This window comes from Hemiscyllium ocellatum, chromosome 6 (genome assembly GCF_020745735.1).
Source record: "Hemiscyllium ocellatum isolate sHemOce1 chromosome 6, sHemOce1.pat.X.cur, whole genome shotgun sequence".
Classification (NCBI taxonomy): Eukaryota; Metazoa; Chordata; class Chondrichthyes; order Orectolobiformes; family Hemiscylliidae; genus Hemiscyllium; species Hemiscyllium ocellatum.
In genome coordinates this window covers 86,882,324-86,899,850 of record NC_083406.1, presented here as the reverse complement: position 1 = coordinate 86,899,850, position 17,527 = coordinate 86,882,324, and the positions used below count along the sequence as shown (strand labels likewise).

The window sequence follows — 17,527 nt, the reverse complement described above, 5'->3', positions numbered from 1 at the left end:
AACAGACCCGTCCATGACGACAAGATATCCCAACCCAATCTAGTCCCACTGACAGCACCCGGCCCATGTCCCTCCAATCCCTTCCTATTCACATATCCATCTAAATGCCTCTTAAATGTTGCAATTGTACCAGCCTCCACCACATCCTCTGGCAGCACATTGCATACATGTACCACCTTCTGTGTGAAAACTTTGCCCATAGGTCTCTTTTATATCATTCCCCTCTCACCCTAAACCTATGCCCTCTAGTTCTGGACTCTCCCACCCCAGGAAAAATACTTTGCCTATTTACCCTATCCATGCCCCTCATGATTTTGTAAACCTCGATAAGATCACCCCTCAGCCTCCAATGCTCCAGGGAAAACAGCTTCAGCCTGTTCAGCCCCTCCCTGTAACTCAAATCATCCAACCCTGGCAACATCCTTGTAAATCTTTTCTGAACCCTTTCAAGTTTCACAACATCCTTCTGATAGGAAGAAGACCAGAATTGCAAGCAATGTTCCAACAATGGCCTAACCAACGTCCTGTACAGCCGCAACATGACTTCCAAACTCCTGTACTCAATACTCTGACCAATAAAGGAAAGCATTCCAAACGCCGCTGTCACTTTCTATGTATCTGCGACTCCACTTTCAAGGAGGTATGAACCTGCACTCCAAGGTCCCTATGATCAGCAACACTCCCTAGGACCTTACCATTTAGTGTATAAGACCTGCTAAGATTTGCTTTCCCAAAATGCAGCATCTCATATTTATCTGAATTAAATTCCATCTGCCACTTCTCAGCCCATTGGCCCATCTGGTCAAGATCCTGTTGTAACCTGAGGTCTCCCTCTTCACTGTCCACTACACCTCCAATTTTGGTGTCATCTGCAAACTTACTAACTGTACCTCTTACGCTCGCATCCAAATCATTTATGTAAATGACAAAAAGTAGAGGACCCAGCACCGATCCTTGTGGCACTCTGCTGGTCACAGGCCTCCAGTCTGAATAGCAACCCTCCACCACCACCCTCTGTCTTCTACCTTTGAGCCAGTTCTGTATCCATGAGATCTAACCTTGCTAATCAGTCTCCCGTGGTGAACCTTGTTGAACGCTTTACTGAAGTCCTGTAGATCACATGTTCTGCTTTGCCCTCGTCAATCCTCTTTGTTACTTCTTCAAAAAACTCAATCAAGTTTGTGAAACATGATTTCCCACGCACAAAGCCATGTTGACTATCCCTAATCAGTCTTTGCCTTTCCAAATACAAACATTTCAACACTGAGAGCAGGATGCGAACCTGCACAGGGAACCCCCATTAGATTTCAAATCCAATGCCTTAACCTCTCGGCCATATGTCCCACCACAGAACATCCCAGATGGTGTCCTCCTTCAAGGACCACAATTTCCCCTCCCACATGGTCGCTAATGACATCCAGCGCATCTCCCCCTCTTCTCAGACCTCTGCCCTTGAACCACACCCCTTCAACTGCAACAAGGACAGAATCCCCTGGTCCTCACCTTCCACCCCACCAATCTCCGGATACATTGCATCATCCTGTGCCATTTATGCCACCTACAAATAGACCCCACCACCAGGGATATAGTTCCCTCCCCACCCCATCTGTTTCTGATAGGCCACTTCCTCTGTGACTCCTTTTACAGGTCCACGCCCTCCCACCACCTTTCCCTGTCACCACAAGAAGTGCAAAACCTGCGCCCAAACATCCCCACTCACCTCAGTGCAAAGGATCCTTCCACATCCGACAGAGGTTTACGTGCACTTCCACACGTCACCTGTGTCCGTTACTCCAGATGTAGTCTCCTATACATTGGGGAGACAGGAGCCAACTTACAGAACATTTCTGAGAACATCTCTGGGACACCCACATTAAACAACCCCACCGCCCTGTGGCTGAAGACTTTAACACCCCCTTCCACTCTATATGCAAGGCTATGCAAGTCCTGGGCCGCCTCCACCGCCAAACTTGAGCCACCTGATGCCTGGAGGAAGAGTGCCTCATCTCCTGCCTTGGGACCCTTCAATCACACTGAATCGATGTGGATTTCACCAGTTTCCCCATTTCCCCTCTCCCCACCTTTATCCCAGATTCAACCTTCCTACTTGGCACCTCTTGAACTATCCTTCCATCTTCCTTCCCACCTATCCGCTGCACCCTCCTCTCCGACTTATCACCTTCACCCCCACCTTCCATTTACCTATTGTTTTCCCAGCTACCTTCACCTTCACCCCCAGCCCCCCACCCCCACCACCACCACCACCTCCCATTTATCTCTCAGCCCCCATAGGTTAACCCCCCTGTTCCTATGCTCGAAACGTCGACTCTCCTGCTCCTCGGATGCTGCCTGACTGTCTGTGCTTTTCCAGCACCACACTCTTCAACTCTGATTTTCAGTATCTGCAGTCCTCACTTTCTCCTAATTGAGTTAACTTGTCTGCCTTGAGTGTTCTTATCATGAGAATTAGTTTTCCCTTTTAAGGTGCACTATAACAACCCGAGTATAATTAGGCATGTTAACAATTGAAATTGCTGGAAAAAACCCAGGTCTGGTAGCATCTGTGAAGAGAAAGCAGAATCAACGTTTCAGTTCCAGTGACCCTTCTTCAGAACTGATTTATAGCTATATGCAAATGATGGCATGGGGGGAGGGGGAAGAAATAAACAATAGGTGAAAGTGGAGCCCAGAGAGAGAGAAGAGCATTTGGGCAGAAGAAGTGGATAAAGGTTCAGCCTTGGAGAATGAATAGCTGCTAATGGGGACCATTGTGACTGACAGTGAGTTGTTTGTGGTAGCAGCCTGTGTGATAGTGGAATTTAAATTCAATTTTAAAAATCTGGAACTACGAGTCTAATAATTACTATGAAGCTATTGTCAATTGTTGGGAAAAACACATTTGGTTCACTAATGTCCTTTAGGGAAGGAAACTGCCATCCTTGCCTACATGTGACTCCAGACCTACAGTAATGTGTTGCATCTTAACTCTCTTCTGGGCAATGAGGGCTAATAAATGTCCACGTCCCATGAATGAACTTTTAAAAAAAAATTTGTTTCTGATTTTCAACATCTTTAGTTTTTTATTATTATTATGTTAAAAATTGATGCCGTTTGGAAAAATAGATTGATTGAAGAATTATTTCACCTATACTTTACCTTTTAGTGCAATATTTTGCTCTATGTCTACTGTCCTCCTCAATGGACATTTCAAAGCTGGAGGTTCTTTCAGCTAGCGACATATGCTGAAGGAGCTAAGCAGCTAAGGGCAGGTGCTGCAAGTTCAGATATTAGGAAGTTTGCATTACTTTCTCTGAATCCTCTGAGGTTCATTGATTGCAGGAAATAGTTACCTGAAGATTTGCATGTCTGACTCTTCTCCCCCCACCCCACCCCCCCCCTCCCAAAACAGGAAGGTACAAGGAATCTCGATTATCCGACATTCGCTTAACCTAATGTTGGATCATCAGAACGAGATGGTTAGGTCCCGATGCATGGCTACCCATGTTATCCGTTATCGATTAACCGAACGAAATACTCCCCAGCGTGTCCTCTGGATAATCGAGGTTCCTCTGTAGTTACTCATAGTTGCAAAGATGAGATCATGGACTTCAAAGTGAAGGATGAAGTGAAATCTTCCCTGTTAGAGCATAAGATATAGGGCAGAATTTGACAATCAAGTCTGCTCCACGGTTTGTTCACTACTGATCTGTTTCTCAAATCTACTCTCTTGTCTTATCCCTGTAATCTCTTGATCACCTTATAAATCCAGAAGGAGATCATTCTGGCTGAAGAAATTCCTCATCATTTCTCAGTTCTAAAGGGCTGTCTTTTCACTCAGGGGGTCTTGTGTCCTAGTCTCCTCCTAGTGGAGTCGTCTTCTCCATGTCCACTCTCTCCAGGCCTCTCCATATTCTAAGTTTCAATCCGATCCCCTTCATCCTTAAATTTCATCTAGTACAGACCCAGAGTCTTCAGTTGCCAGCACATTCATCCTTGGATACGGTGCCCAAAACTGCTCTCAATATTCCAAATGCAGTCTGACTAGGGCCTTCTACAGCCTTTGCAGTATATCCCTGTTCACATATTCTAGCCCGCTCAAAATAAATGCATTGTATTAGCCTTGCTGACTGCTAACTGAACCTGTATTTTGACCTTAAGACAATCCTGAAGTAGGACTCCTAAGTCCCTTTGTGCTTCAGATTTCTGAAGCCTTTTCCCATGTAGAAAATTGTCTATGCCTCTATCCTTCTGACCAAGGTGCATAACCTGACACTTTATCATATTGTTGTAATAATAATAATACAGTTCAGCACAGGTACAGGTCCTTCAGCCCACCAAGCCTGTGCTGATTCCTCATCCTTATTTAGGCCTGCTACTTATTGCCCATACACTCTTTCTATCCCTCTGTTTGTCTCCCATTCAAGTGCCTATTAAGATATGATTTAAACATTGCTAACATGCCTCCTCTTCCACTCTCCTCACCTGTCCAAGTCCTTCTGCAGCTCCCCCACTTCCTCAACACTATCTGTTCCTCCACCTTTATTTATGTCATCTGCAAACTGAGCAACACTGCCTCAGTTCCATTGTCCAGATCATTAATGTATAACATGAATATTTGGTGGTCCCAACACGGACCCCTGCAGAACTCCACTAGTCAATGGCTGCCGTCCTGGAACACAGCCTTTTATCCATACTGTCTGCCAGTGAGCAAATCCTCTATCCATGCCAATACCTTGCCCCTAACACCACAGGCTCTTATCTTTCTTGGCAGTCTCCTGTGTGGCACCTTGTCAAAGGTCTTCTGAAAATTATCCTGTTGTGTTCCTAATGCTATCAACGTGGATAAGTTGACTTGTTCTTTCTCTTTCTGCCCAGTGCAAATACAGTGCTTATTTTTCAGAACTCTGTGTTTCTGATTGAAGCTGCATCATAATTTACACTTTTATCAAAAAGACTTTATACTGCAGTAGATGTTATGCAGTATTATGCACAAGAAACGTAAGTCATTGTTAAGAAATTATTTACTTTAAAGTCCAATGTACAAAACTGTTCTTGAGCCAGAAGTAGCTCTCCTGGCTCAAGGTTAATTGGTTCCAAAAATGTTTATCTGATAGATGTGGATATGAGAATAGTTTTCATCTGTTCAAAAGGAGGTTTGCAGCCACAGACGTAGATTGGTAGTATACGGACTTGAACAAACACATTAAGCGAACAATGTCACCTCAGTGAATTAAGATTTGGAGAGAATGAGGGTGGGGACTTTGGGAAAAAATTTAAATGCATTAATTTCATTATATAATCAAGAGGTGAGAGACTTAACTTCTATAAATAAAATATACAAATGATAAGCTCTAATCTGAAAGTTCTAAACCATATTGTCAAAATAGAGCTGTATTATAACATTTGTTTCATGTCCTTTTGGTATAATTTTGCAGGATGAAAGTAAAGAAACTGCCTATGATTTTAGCTCTTCACCTGAAGAGATTCAAATATATGGATCAATTGCATCGATACACAAAGTTATCCTACAGAGTAGTCTTTCCACTAGAACTGCGCCTATTCAACACATCAGGAGATGCCACCAATCCAGATAGAATGTATGACCTGGTTGCTGTGGTGGTACACTGTGGAAGGTAAGCAATAACCATTCCACTTGTACTTAAGACTTATCCAATTGTCCTTTGAAGGTTGTGATTGAATCCACATCCATTAAGCACTCTGAAGTGTATTCCAGATCCTAACCACTTGCCATGTAAAATTATTTTACTGCATGCTCCATTAATGTGATTTCTTCCCAGTTTTCCTCCATGGATTGCACCAAGGCTCTTGAGTATGTAGGATCGTATGAGGATTACTGCTGGTTGCTCTTCACCGAGAGAGTTAAGATGAGCATTAATATACTTGCCTTATTGCACAACGTTGCAGGTATATTTATATCTGGAATAATATTGGTCAATAATTGTGAATGAACACAAGATGCAAGCATTTGGTCAGTCTCCTATCATACGTTGAAAGACCAAGAGTAAGTGGAATGGTCGGATCAAGTAGAGTTCAAGAACAAAGATTAATTAGGCATAATTTAGAAAATTCCTTCTGGAGGAAACCCGCACACCCAGCAGAAACCCACACAGGCACGGGGCGATTGTACAAACTCCACATAGACAGTCACTGACACAGTCACGCACCTAGCACAGTGGCTCCGTGTCTAGCACTGCTGCCTAATGGTGCCAGGAACTTGGGTTTGATTCCAGCCTTGGATAACTGTCAGTGCGGAGTTTGCTTGTTCTCCCATTTGCTAGAAATCTGCTGGGTGCTGCGGTTTCCTCCCCCAATCCAAAGATGTGCAGGTTAGGTGGACTGGCCATGCTAAATTGCCCTGTAGTGTGCATGGATGTGCAGGCTAGGTGGATTAGTAACGGTAATTATGGGATTAGGGTAGAGGTCTGAGTAGGGTGCTCTTTGGACGGTTGATGTAGACCTGATGGGCTTAATGGCCTCTTTCTGCACTGTAGAGAATCTATGAATACAATCCTAACCGATTCAATCTCTCTTTTATGTCAGTGCTGCTGACCCAGGAGTCACTACACTGCCTCCAAAGCAACAACATCCTTTTGCAGATAAGATGATCAAAACTGTACACAATATTCCAGGTTTGGCCTCACCAGTGCCCTGTATAACTGTTGCAATCCTGTACTCAAAGCCTCTCGTTGTGAAGACCAACATGCAGTTTGCCTTCTTTACTGTCTGTTGCAACTGCATTTTTACTTTCAGCAGGTTCATGAAAACACCCAAGTTTTGTTGAACATTTCCCACTCAAATTACAGCTATTTGAGTAACCTGACATTGTTTCTGTTATCAAAGTAGATAACTTCACATTTATCCACCTTGTACACCATCTGCCATGCATTTTTTTCTTCACTCAGCCTGCCCAAATCACGCTGCAACATCTCTGCATCCTCCTCCGTCACCCTTTCCTCAGCTTTGGGTTAGCTGCAAACTTTGAGGTGTTACATTTAATTTCCTCATTTAAATTATTTAACACAAAGCATGAATAGTTGCAGTACCCAACTAGTCACTGCCTGCCATTCAGAAAAATACGCATTTATTTCTATTTTGTTTCCTAACAAATTTTCTATCCATTCCAACATACTACACCAATTTCCTATGTGGGACTCTGTCAATGACCATCTGGAAGTCCAAATGAACCACTTGCGTTAACTCCCCGATCAACTTTACTAGTTACATCCTCGCACAAATCCAGTAGTTTTGTCAAGCCTGATTTCCCTTTTGTTAATTCATGCTGTCTGTGTCTGATTCTATCATAGTTTTCTAAGTGAACCACAATAAAATCCCTTCATAATAGAGTCTTGCATTTTTCCCCACTACCAACGCCAGGCTCAGTGTTTTTTTTTAATCTATCTCCCTTTTTAAATAGTATGGCTACATTAGCTACCCTCCATTCTGTTAAAAAAAAAACTGTTTGAGTCTAAAAATCTTGAAAAATAACCATTAATGCTAGAAATACAAAACTATTGGTACAATCAAGATACCAGAGGGTTGGAGTTCTGCAAACCATAAAATGTAGCTATAGAAGTAAATAATTCAGCCCATTGAGTTTGCTGCACCATTCAATCAGCTTGTGGCTTATCTGAACTGTCAATTTCACTTTCTTGACTTTTCTCTATGACCCTTGATTCCTTTACTGATTAAAAATCTGTCTGTTTCAACCCTGAATATACCTGATGACCCAGTCTTGACAACCTTCTGCCATAAATGTTTCCACAGATTCACTACCCTCTGAGAGAAGAAATTTCTCCTCCTCTCTATCTTCAATATGTGATCTCTTATTCTCAGATTATTCCCTCTGGTGTTAGACTCTCCAACAAGATAGCTTTCTGCATCTGTTGTGCCAATCTTCTATACACCTTGTATGTTTCAATAAGGTGATTCTCATTCTACTAGTGTCCTGTGTAGATTTTGTAAAACCTCTTTACTTTTGTACTCAACTCCCTTTGAAACAAAGGCCAACATTCCATTTGCCTTTATCATTACTTGCTGAACTTAGATTTAAGCTCTTTGTGATTCACATGGACTACCAAATCCCTCTTCTGGAGTCTTCTGCAGTCTTCCTCCATGTAAATAATATTCAACTCGTCGAATCTTCCTGCCAAAATGCATAACTTCAATTTTCCTGCATTATATCTCCAACTGCCAAAGTTCTGCCCACTTGCTTAAAATGTCTATATCCCTCTGCAAATTTTTTGCATCATCCTCACTACTTACCTTACCATCTAGTTTGTGTTACCCGCAACTTGGCTACAGTACATTCACTTCCCTCATTCAAGTTAGTAATACAATTTGTAAGTAATTGTGGCCGCAGAAGTGATGTCTGTGACACTCCACTAATTATACATCGCCATCCTGAAGATATGCCACCCCCCTGCCCAACCAATCATATTCCAAATCTCTCTTTCCTGTATCTTCTAACCATATTAATTTATTACCTCGAGCACCATGGGTTGTCATAATACGAAGTAGCCCTAATGTGTGCAATCTTACGAAATGCCTTCTAAAAATCCTATGATATTGCATCCTCAGATTCCTTTTTATTTATTCTGCTTGTTATCACTTCAAGGTATTTCAGTAAATTTGCCAGGCATGATTTACCTCTTCATGCTTTACAACTGTTGGCTGTGTTTGATCAAATTATTTATTTCTAAATGCTTAGCTAATATGACCTTTATCATACATTGTAACATTTTCCTAATGATTGGCGTTAAGTTTACCAACCTATGGTTACCTGTGTTTTTATCTCTTTTTGTTTTAAATAAAAGTGTTAGATTGGTAGTTTTCCAATCCTCTTGGACATTTCCAGAATCTAGGGATTCCTGGAAAATTACTTAAAACTATTTTGTAGTGCTTCCTTTAATATCCTAAGGTGCATTTTATCAGGTCCTGCGGTCTTATTGATCTTTAGTCCAATTTTCCTAGCACTTTTTTTCTCTAGTGACAATGATTAAATTAGATTAGATTACTTACAGTGTGGAAACAGTCCCTTAGGCCCAACAAGTCCACACCGACCCTCCGAAGAGCAAACCACCCAGACCCCTTCCCCTACATTTACCCCTTCACCTAACACTACGGGCAATTTAGCATGGCCTGCACATTTTGGATTGTGGGAGGAAACCGGAGCACCTGGAGGAAACCCACACAGACATGGGGAGAATGTGCAAACTCCACACAAACTATCTGTGTGTGGAGGTGAGAATTGAACCTGGATCTCTGGCGCTGTGGGGCAGCAGTGCTAACCACTGTGCCACCAAAATATTTCTTTCTCTCCTGTTGTCTCTTGATCATTTAGAATTTTTGGACTCTGATTAGTGTCTTCTGCAGTGAAGACTGTTGTAAAATATTTATTCAATTCCCCTACCATTTCCTGGTTCCCATTATTTCTCCAACTGTGTTCTCTAAGGAGCCAGTGTTCACTTTGGCATTTCTTTCCTTTCTATGTAATTGAGGTGTCCAAAATAATGAGAGGCTTGGATGTGTGGATCGGAAAGGCCCTTTTCCCTGAATGGTGGTGTCGGTTACTAGGGGACACAAATCTAAAGTGATTGTTGTAAGGATGAAACACTGGGGGCATTCTAGCGAAGTTTGCCGAGGATACGAAGTTAGGTGGACAGGCAGGTACTGAGGAAGTGGGGAGGCTGCAGAAGGATCTAAACAGTTTGTGAGAGTAGTCCAGGAAATAGCTAATGGAATTCAACGTGGGCAAATGCGAAGTCTTGCACTTTGGTAAAAAGAATAAAAGTGTAGACTACTTTCTAAACGGTGAGAAAATTTGTAAAGCCAAAGTACAAAGGGACCTGGGAGTGCTAGTCGAGGATTCTCTAAAGGTAAATGTGCAGGTTGAGTCCGTGATTAAGAAAACGAATGCAATGTTGTCATTTATCTCAAGAGGGTTGGAATATAAAAGCACCGTTGTGCTACTGAGACTTTATAAAGCTCTGGTTAGGCCCCATTTGGAGTACTGTGTCCAGTTTTGGTCCCCACACCTCAGGAAGGACATACCGGCACTGGAGCGTGTCCAGCGGAAATTCACATGGATGATCCCTGGAATGGTAGGTCTAACATACGAGAAACGGCTGAGGATCCTGGGATTGCATTCATTGGGGTTTAGAAGATTAAGGGGAGATTTAATAGAAACGTACAAGATAATACATGGCTTGGAAAGGTGGACGCTAGGAAATTGTTTCCATTAGGCGAGGAGACTAGGACCCGTAGACAAAGCTTTAGAATTAGAGAGGGTCAATTCAGAATAGAAATGCGGAGACATTTCTTCAGCCAGAGGGTGGTGGGCCTGTGGAATTCACTGCCGCAAAGTGCAGTGGAGGCCGGGACGCTAAATGTCTTCAAGGCAGAGATTGATAAATTCTTGATGTCACAAGGAGTTAAGGGCTACTGGGAGAATGCTGATAAGTGGAGTTGAAATGCCCATCAGCCATGATTGAATGGCAGAGTGGACTCGATGGGCCGAATGGCCTTACTTCCACTCCTATGTCTTATGGAAAGGGGACATGAGGAAAACAGTTTTGAATGAGTTTAACTAGAAATTGTGGCCTAATTTTGTGGTGAAGACAAAAGCCTCACTTGCACTCCTTTAAAAGAAAAAAATTACCTAAAATGCTATAAGCAAGCCTGTGGACTTGGTGCTGATAAGTGGGGTTGGAAATTGAAGAACTATGGAATTGGGAAAAAATTATCAATTTTGCATCCATTTTCCATCCTTCTTTCAACTTCACGTGGTCCACCTGACTCCTCTCTTCCCTCCTTGACATCTTGTTTCCATTTCTGGAGATAAGCTGGCCACTGATATCCATTATAAATCCACCAATCCCCACTGTTACCTCAGCCCCTTCTTCCTGTAAGGACTTCATTCCATTCTCCCAGTTTCTCTGATTTTTGTTCTGATGATTGGGGGGGGAGGAGGATCAGAAATGTGCACCTTTATCCTCAGCTGAGGATTCCCTGCTGCCATGTTGATAGGGCTCTCAACCATGTCTGACCAATTTCCTCATTTCTCTCCTTGCCATTTCCCTTTCCTTCCACAACACGATAGGATTCTCCTTGTTCTCACTTTGCACCCACTGGCCTCCACAACCAAAGGGTCGGGAATGGTCATTTCTGCCATGTTTAGTGAGAGGCCACCACCAGTTACGCACTCCCCTCCCCTCCCTTGATGGCACTCTACAGCGATCATTCCTTCATGAGCAGCCTGATCTACTCCACCTTTATTCACGACACCATCTATCACTTCCATGGCATCTCCCCATACAATCACAGAAGATGCAACACCTGCCTGTTTGCTTCCACCCTCCTCCCTATCCAAGGCCCCTGACATTTTCCTGGTGAAGTATTGCTTTACCTGCATTTCATTCAATTTAGTCTACTGTATTAAAATTCACGTTGATCTTCTCTACACTGGGGAAATAAAATGCAAATTGGGTGACCACTTTGTAGATCACCTTGACTATGTCTGTAAAAATGACCCTTTGCTTTCAGTTGACTGCACTTTGACGCTACCTTGTGCTCATGACACCATGCATCTTGGGTCTGCTTCAGTGCTCCAGCAAATTTCAACACGAGCTGGAGGAATAATTTACTTTCCACCTTGGTGCCTTAACATCCCTCAGGGCTCAACATTGAGTTTAACAATTTCAGTGGCCCGGTTTGTTATCTTCCCTCTTCCCCTGCATATGCGTTCAATAATTTGCACTTCCTGTTAGCACCCATTCAGCATTTATCTCTATCCCAGATTGTCATTTGCAATCCCCTTGTCTGTTTTTTTTACACTCTCTCACACCATCTCCATCTACTTGACTCACTCATTCTCTTCCCTCCTCATCATCAGCATAAATAACACCATTTCTCAGCTGTTTTCAATTCTGATAATGTGTCACAGGACTCAATGTTGGCTCTGTTTTTCTGTCCATAGATGGTACTAAGTCTACAGCAATTGTTTTCGTGAAGCTTACTCAAGAAAATTAAGCGAATCCATATCACTTTGTCAATTTCTTTCTCAATAAAAAAAATGAAAAGACATTATTAAAAACTGAAATTAACAACTGTTATAGATCAGTTTAGCGGGTCTATTTTAAAAGAATGGCATTTGGGAAAGCGTGTAAGGTCTTTTATTAAGTACTCTGTTAGAAGAACATGTATTGTTCTTAGGATTTCAGTGAATTTTTTTCTTGGTATTGCTGAAGATGAATCCTTCTACAACCTGCCACACTGCATGCCACTAATATGTTTGTGAGGTGCTGTGATGGATGAGAAGTGTTTGTATGATAGTCATTTGATGATTGAAAAATAGTCAATGGTAGAGGTTTGGATAATATCCTTCCAGACCTGAGAGAGGTCTCAAGGAAACATTTTCAGCTGCATAACACATAAACCACTACAAGATTCACTGACTGAGTTCTTTTAACTGAGTGAAGAATATTTCAAAGCATTACAAACCGCTTTAAATAGCTTGTGTTTTACAGAATGTTGGTACTGGTTTCCAAAATAAGTTTAGCAGTAATTTTGCTTTCTTAATTCTTTTATTATCTGAAAACTGAATAAAAACCTATTGGAACTTTCCTTTATCACTAACTCCAATCTAATATTTTCTTACATTCACTGCATGTTGTCTAGTGTAATACAGTCAGAAGAGTCCTTTGAGAATTAAAACTATCCTTCATTGCAATTTTTCTTTGGTGCAGAGCTGATTCAATCTCTGAAATATGAATTAGGCATCTGCCAGACTTCTTGGCAAAACATGGCGAGCTGTGAAAAGAAAATGATAGACAATATCATCTGCAATGGCTAAAATTGTACAGCAATTCTTTTTAACTTAATAGCATAAAATTTATATGATGTTGCAAAAACATTGAACAAAACTCTTCTGCTAATAATGCTAACTTTTTCTTTTATTTAGTGGCCCTAACCGAGGGCACTACATTGCAATAGTGAAAAGCCATGACTTCTGGTTGTTGTTTGATGATGATATCGTAGAGGTACGTTTATATGATATTACTAAATTTAAGATATTTATTACAATTAATATTTTAAAAATAAATTTTTAAGTCTAATTGTGTTAACACTAGTTGACTTGAGATGAGTGTGTCAAATATTGCAGCTATTTAAATACATAGATTACTATGTTTAAATTTTGGTTGAGGAATATAGAGGCTTGTTTGATTCTCTATTACCATATCAGTGAGCATATTACCATATTGCTATTGTTAACCAACATTATCTGTGATTACAACAAGTGACCTATAGCAGACCAGGTAACTTTTTTCCAGCTGTTGTATGATCCATGAAAACTGTTAAAATGGATCAGAAAAATCTGGAAGTACATACCTTCACAGAGGTGTTAAGTAGAGTTTCAAGGCACTAGATTAAAACAAAAATACTTAACTTAAAACTTTGCTGAACTCAGACCAGTTTACAGTTTCTATTTCAGTTCAATTTTAAAAATAAAGACACTCAAAATTATTCTTGTAATGGAATTTCAATATTCAATATAGGAAGATGATGTGTGATTATTCAGCCCTGAGTTATGGGGTTGGGAATTTTGAATTTTTAGAACATCAGTGTTTTAATTTGAAAAATATACAAAGAATGTTATGAAATTGAGTGGAGCTGTATTAACTCAATTAAAAGCAAAATACTGCCAATACTGGCAATCTGCAATAAAAATGAGGTGCTGGAAAAACTCAGCAGATCTGATAGCATTTGTGGGAGATAAAAACAGTTTTGAATTGGAAGTGATTCTTCTTGGTGAGCAGCCATATCAGACTTGAAATATTAACTCTGTTATTCTGTCAGGTACTGTCAGGCTTGCTGACCTGACCCAGCATTTTGTTTTCTTGCTTTTGAGCACATTATTTTCAGAATGGTAATACAATTGCTGTACAACTGAAAAATGTACAAGTGTTGTTACCTTTCTTCTAGGATGTCATTGTTTCATGAAGACTTTGAAGTATTCAAAAGGATGGTGAAAGTAGATTTTATTGTAACATTTAAATTTTTAACAAGTCCAATTTGATCAATACCTATTGCTTTTACTATTGTCAATATACTTATCCTGAGTCTTAAAGAGTCACAGTATCTTGTAGTACAGAAGAGGCCTTTTGGCTGATTGGATCTGCACTGACAAAAACTCATCTACATTTACACAAGTCCCACTTCAAGCACTAGGGGCATAGCCTTGAGTGTTATGGCATTTCAAGTGGTCATCCATATGCTTTTAAAGGTTGTGAATGTTCCTGCCTCAACTACCTTCTCAGGCAGTGCATTTCAGATTCCTACTACTCCCTTGGTGAATTTCTTTCCTCAAATTCCATCTAAACCTCTTGCCTTTCACCTTTTAAAATTATGCCATCTTGTTGTTGACCCTTTAACTAAGGGCAACAGCTGCTTTCAGTCTACCTTGTCCATATCTGTCATGATCTTACACATCTCTAGCAGGTTCCCTCTCATCTTTTCCTGCTTTGAAGAAAACAGCTTGTTCTTAACTAGCCTCTCCTCATAGCTGAACTGCTTCAATCCTGACAACATCCTAATGGATCTCCTCTGCACCCCTTAAGGGCAATCACATCCTGTCTATGGTGTGGTGACCAGAACTGGACATAGTACTCTGTGGCTGAGTCAAAGTTTTGTACTCCAAAGCTCTGACGTAACCTCCCTACTCCTATAATCTATGTCATGATTAACAATGGCAAGTGTTTGATATGTTTTCTTAACTACCCTACAAACCCTGTCCTACTGCCTTCAGGGATCTGTGGACAAACACCTCAAGATCGCTGTGTTCCTCTGACTTTCCTGGTGTCCTGCCATTCATTGACACCTCCTTGTCTTGTTACTTCTTCCAAAGTGTAATACCCCTCACTGAAAAGAGTTAAATTTCATCTGCCACTCATTTGGCCATCTGACCAATCTATGTTCGCCTGTTAGCTAAAATCTTCTACTTCTCTGTCAGCTACCTGGTTAATTTTCATGTCATCCACAAATGTACTTATCTCCACCCCCACTCATTTTGCTCTAATGTTTAGGTATATCACAAACAATAAGGAACACACCACTGATACATCACTGGACACATTGCCCCCAGCCAAACAAACAGAATCCTACCACTAAGCCAGTTTTGGATTTGACTTGCCAAGTTACCTGGGATCCCATGTGATTTTGCCATCATCTTCAGCCTTTCATGTGGGACCTTGTCAAAGAACTTGCTGAAATCCATATAAACTATACCAACTGCACTACCCTTATCTACTTTATCTGGTCACCTTGGAAGAATTCAAACAAATTTGTTTGGCATGACCTACCTCTGACAGAGCCATGCTGACCATTCCTGATCTTGCTTTGCCTCTCTGTGTGGAGGTTTAATTCTCTCCTTTAGAATTTTCTCTAACTGTTTACTTGCCACTGATTTGAGACCCATTGGTCTGTGTAATTCCCTGGTTTGTCTCTGTCACTCTTCTTAAGAAGTGGGACCACACTAGCATTTCCTCTGTGGTTCTCCCAGCCTTCAGCCAATAGTTCAGTGGAACTATAAAGAAATATCTATAGTGTAACTATCATACTCATGGGTGTACACTGTTGCAAGATTTTGGTGAGTTAACACTCAAAGCCCCTAAACACAACAGCTAATTTGCTAACATTTGAAGAGTGTATTCAACAATACTAGAATTAAAACAGCATAGCAAAATACTGTGCTCAATTTAAATGTAGCTGAGAAACATTTGTTATTAAATTCCTCTAGGGCAGTAAGGCAAATGGATGGTTTGTTTTACACTATTCAATCAATGTAAAATAGCTGCTGAAATGCTTTCACACTTGTGTTACTATTGAAGACAAATGTAACCTTCATTAACTTATAAGTAGAGAGATGTCCACCCGACACTGCAGGTTAATATTCGTCTGGAGTGAGGGATTTTACATTAAACAGGACATGTAAACAGGTAGTTCTTTGTTTACAAGCTCACAAGGAGCAAGAGTAAGCATTTGACCCTTTGAGCCTGCTCCGCCACTTAGTAAGGTCGTGGTTGATTGGATTTCAAACTCATGCACATTCCTGGCTATTCTGATAACCTCTTACCCCCTTTAGCAGTGTCTACCCATCTCTGCCTTAAAGGACTTTGCTTTCACTACCTATTCAGGAGGCTTCCAAAGATGTTTGCCGCCCCAGAGAAAAAGTTTCACCCTATTTCTGTTTTAAGTAAGAGACCCATTATTCTTGAGCAGTTCTTGATTCACCCATAGGAAGGTAGATCCTGTGAACAGCCCATCTTCCAGATCTTGTGTTTCAATTGAGTCGCCTCTTATCCTTCAAATTTCCAGCAGAGACCAGCCTCACTTGTCTATCTTTTCTTAACACACCCATTTCCATGTATTTGTCTGGTAAGCCTCTTTAGCACTTTAAATTAAAATTATTTAATGATGAGAAACTTTGAATAAATGAACTACAATGCTATTTTCCAACCTAATAGGAACTTTCCTTAATCAAGAAAGTTTTGGAAAAATGAAACAAATGTATCCACTATCTCATCAGACACTCCATTTAAGATGCTAGAATGAAGTCAGTCAGGAACTAGGCCCCTTGTCAGCATCAAAGAGGAACAATTTATGTAGCACCATTTCTCTGGGGATTGTAATTTTTGAGTTCTTACCTGTCTTCCATTTCTTGATTTACTTCTCCTTTGGGGATGTTATTTACATCCTCTGTGATGAAGGTTGGTGCAAAATTCCTGTTCAATTCATCTGCCATCTTCATATTTTCCTGTTTGACCCATTGAATAGCGTGGCAGTCTCAATGAGATGATGGCAAATCTGATAATCCTCAACTCCATGTTCCTGCCTTTTCTCCATTACCCCCTTGCTGATTTGAAAAAAAATCTGTATCTCAGCCATGAATATTCTTAATGATCCAGCCTTGACAGCTTTCTGCAATAAATAATTCCACAGAATCACTACCCTCTGAGGGAAGCACTTCCTCTTCATCCCTGTCTTAAATTGGCGACTCCTTACTTTGGGGTACAGGTGGCCCCGCTATCCGAAACTTGAGCGTTCCCAGGAAACCTTTCACAAACCAAAAATGGGGTAAAGCGAAGGTGCATGATTTATATGGGAAAAAGTATTACCGCCTTTCATAAAAGTGAAAATTCTCTTTGGATTGATGAAAACAGAACTAATGGAGCTCTTCCGTAAAAGCGGAATGTTCAAAAAGCAGAAGCCTATAATGGCTTCTGGTCCTGCACTCTTCCCACAAGGGGAAACAACCTCCTTGCAAGTACCTCATCAAGTCCCTCAAGTCGTTTATATTCCAATAAGGTAACCTGTCATTTTTCTATACTCCAATGAGTACAGGCCCATACTTCCCGATCTCGCCTCAAAAGAAAGTCTCTCTAGATCCAAGATCAACCTAGTGAACCTTCTCTGAACTAAGATCAATGCCAGTATATCTTCCCTTAGAAAA

At 41.1% G+C, this 17,527-nt stretch overlaps 2 protein-coding genes across 2 annotated transcripts in view; one reads left to right on the top strand and one right to left on the bottom strand.

Annotated features, from left to right (window-relative positions):
- Positions 1-17,527, bottom strand: part of rpl21 (ribosomal protein L21) — a 374,380-nt gene that overhangs the window by 103,471 nt on the left and 253,382 nt on the right. The window lies entirely within an intron of this gene.
- usp12a (ubiquitin specific peptidase 12a) overlaps positions 1-17,527 on the top strand; it is a 67,912-nt gene that overhangs the window by 46,641 nt on the left and 3,744 nt on the right. The window contains exons 7-8 of the mRNA XM_060826754.1: positions 5,436-5,633; positions 12,980-13,058. Coding sequence (XP_060682737.1) covers positions 5,436-5,633; positions 12,980-13,058 — 277 coding nt within the window. The remainder of the gene's footprint in view (positions 1-5,435; positions 5,634-12,979; positions 13,059-17,527) is intronic.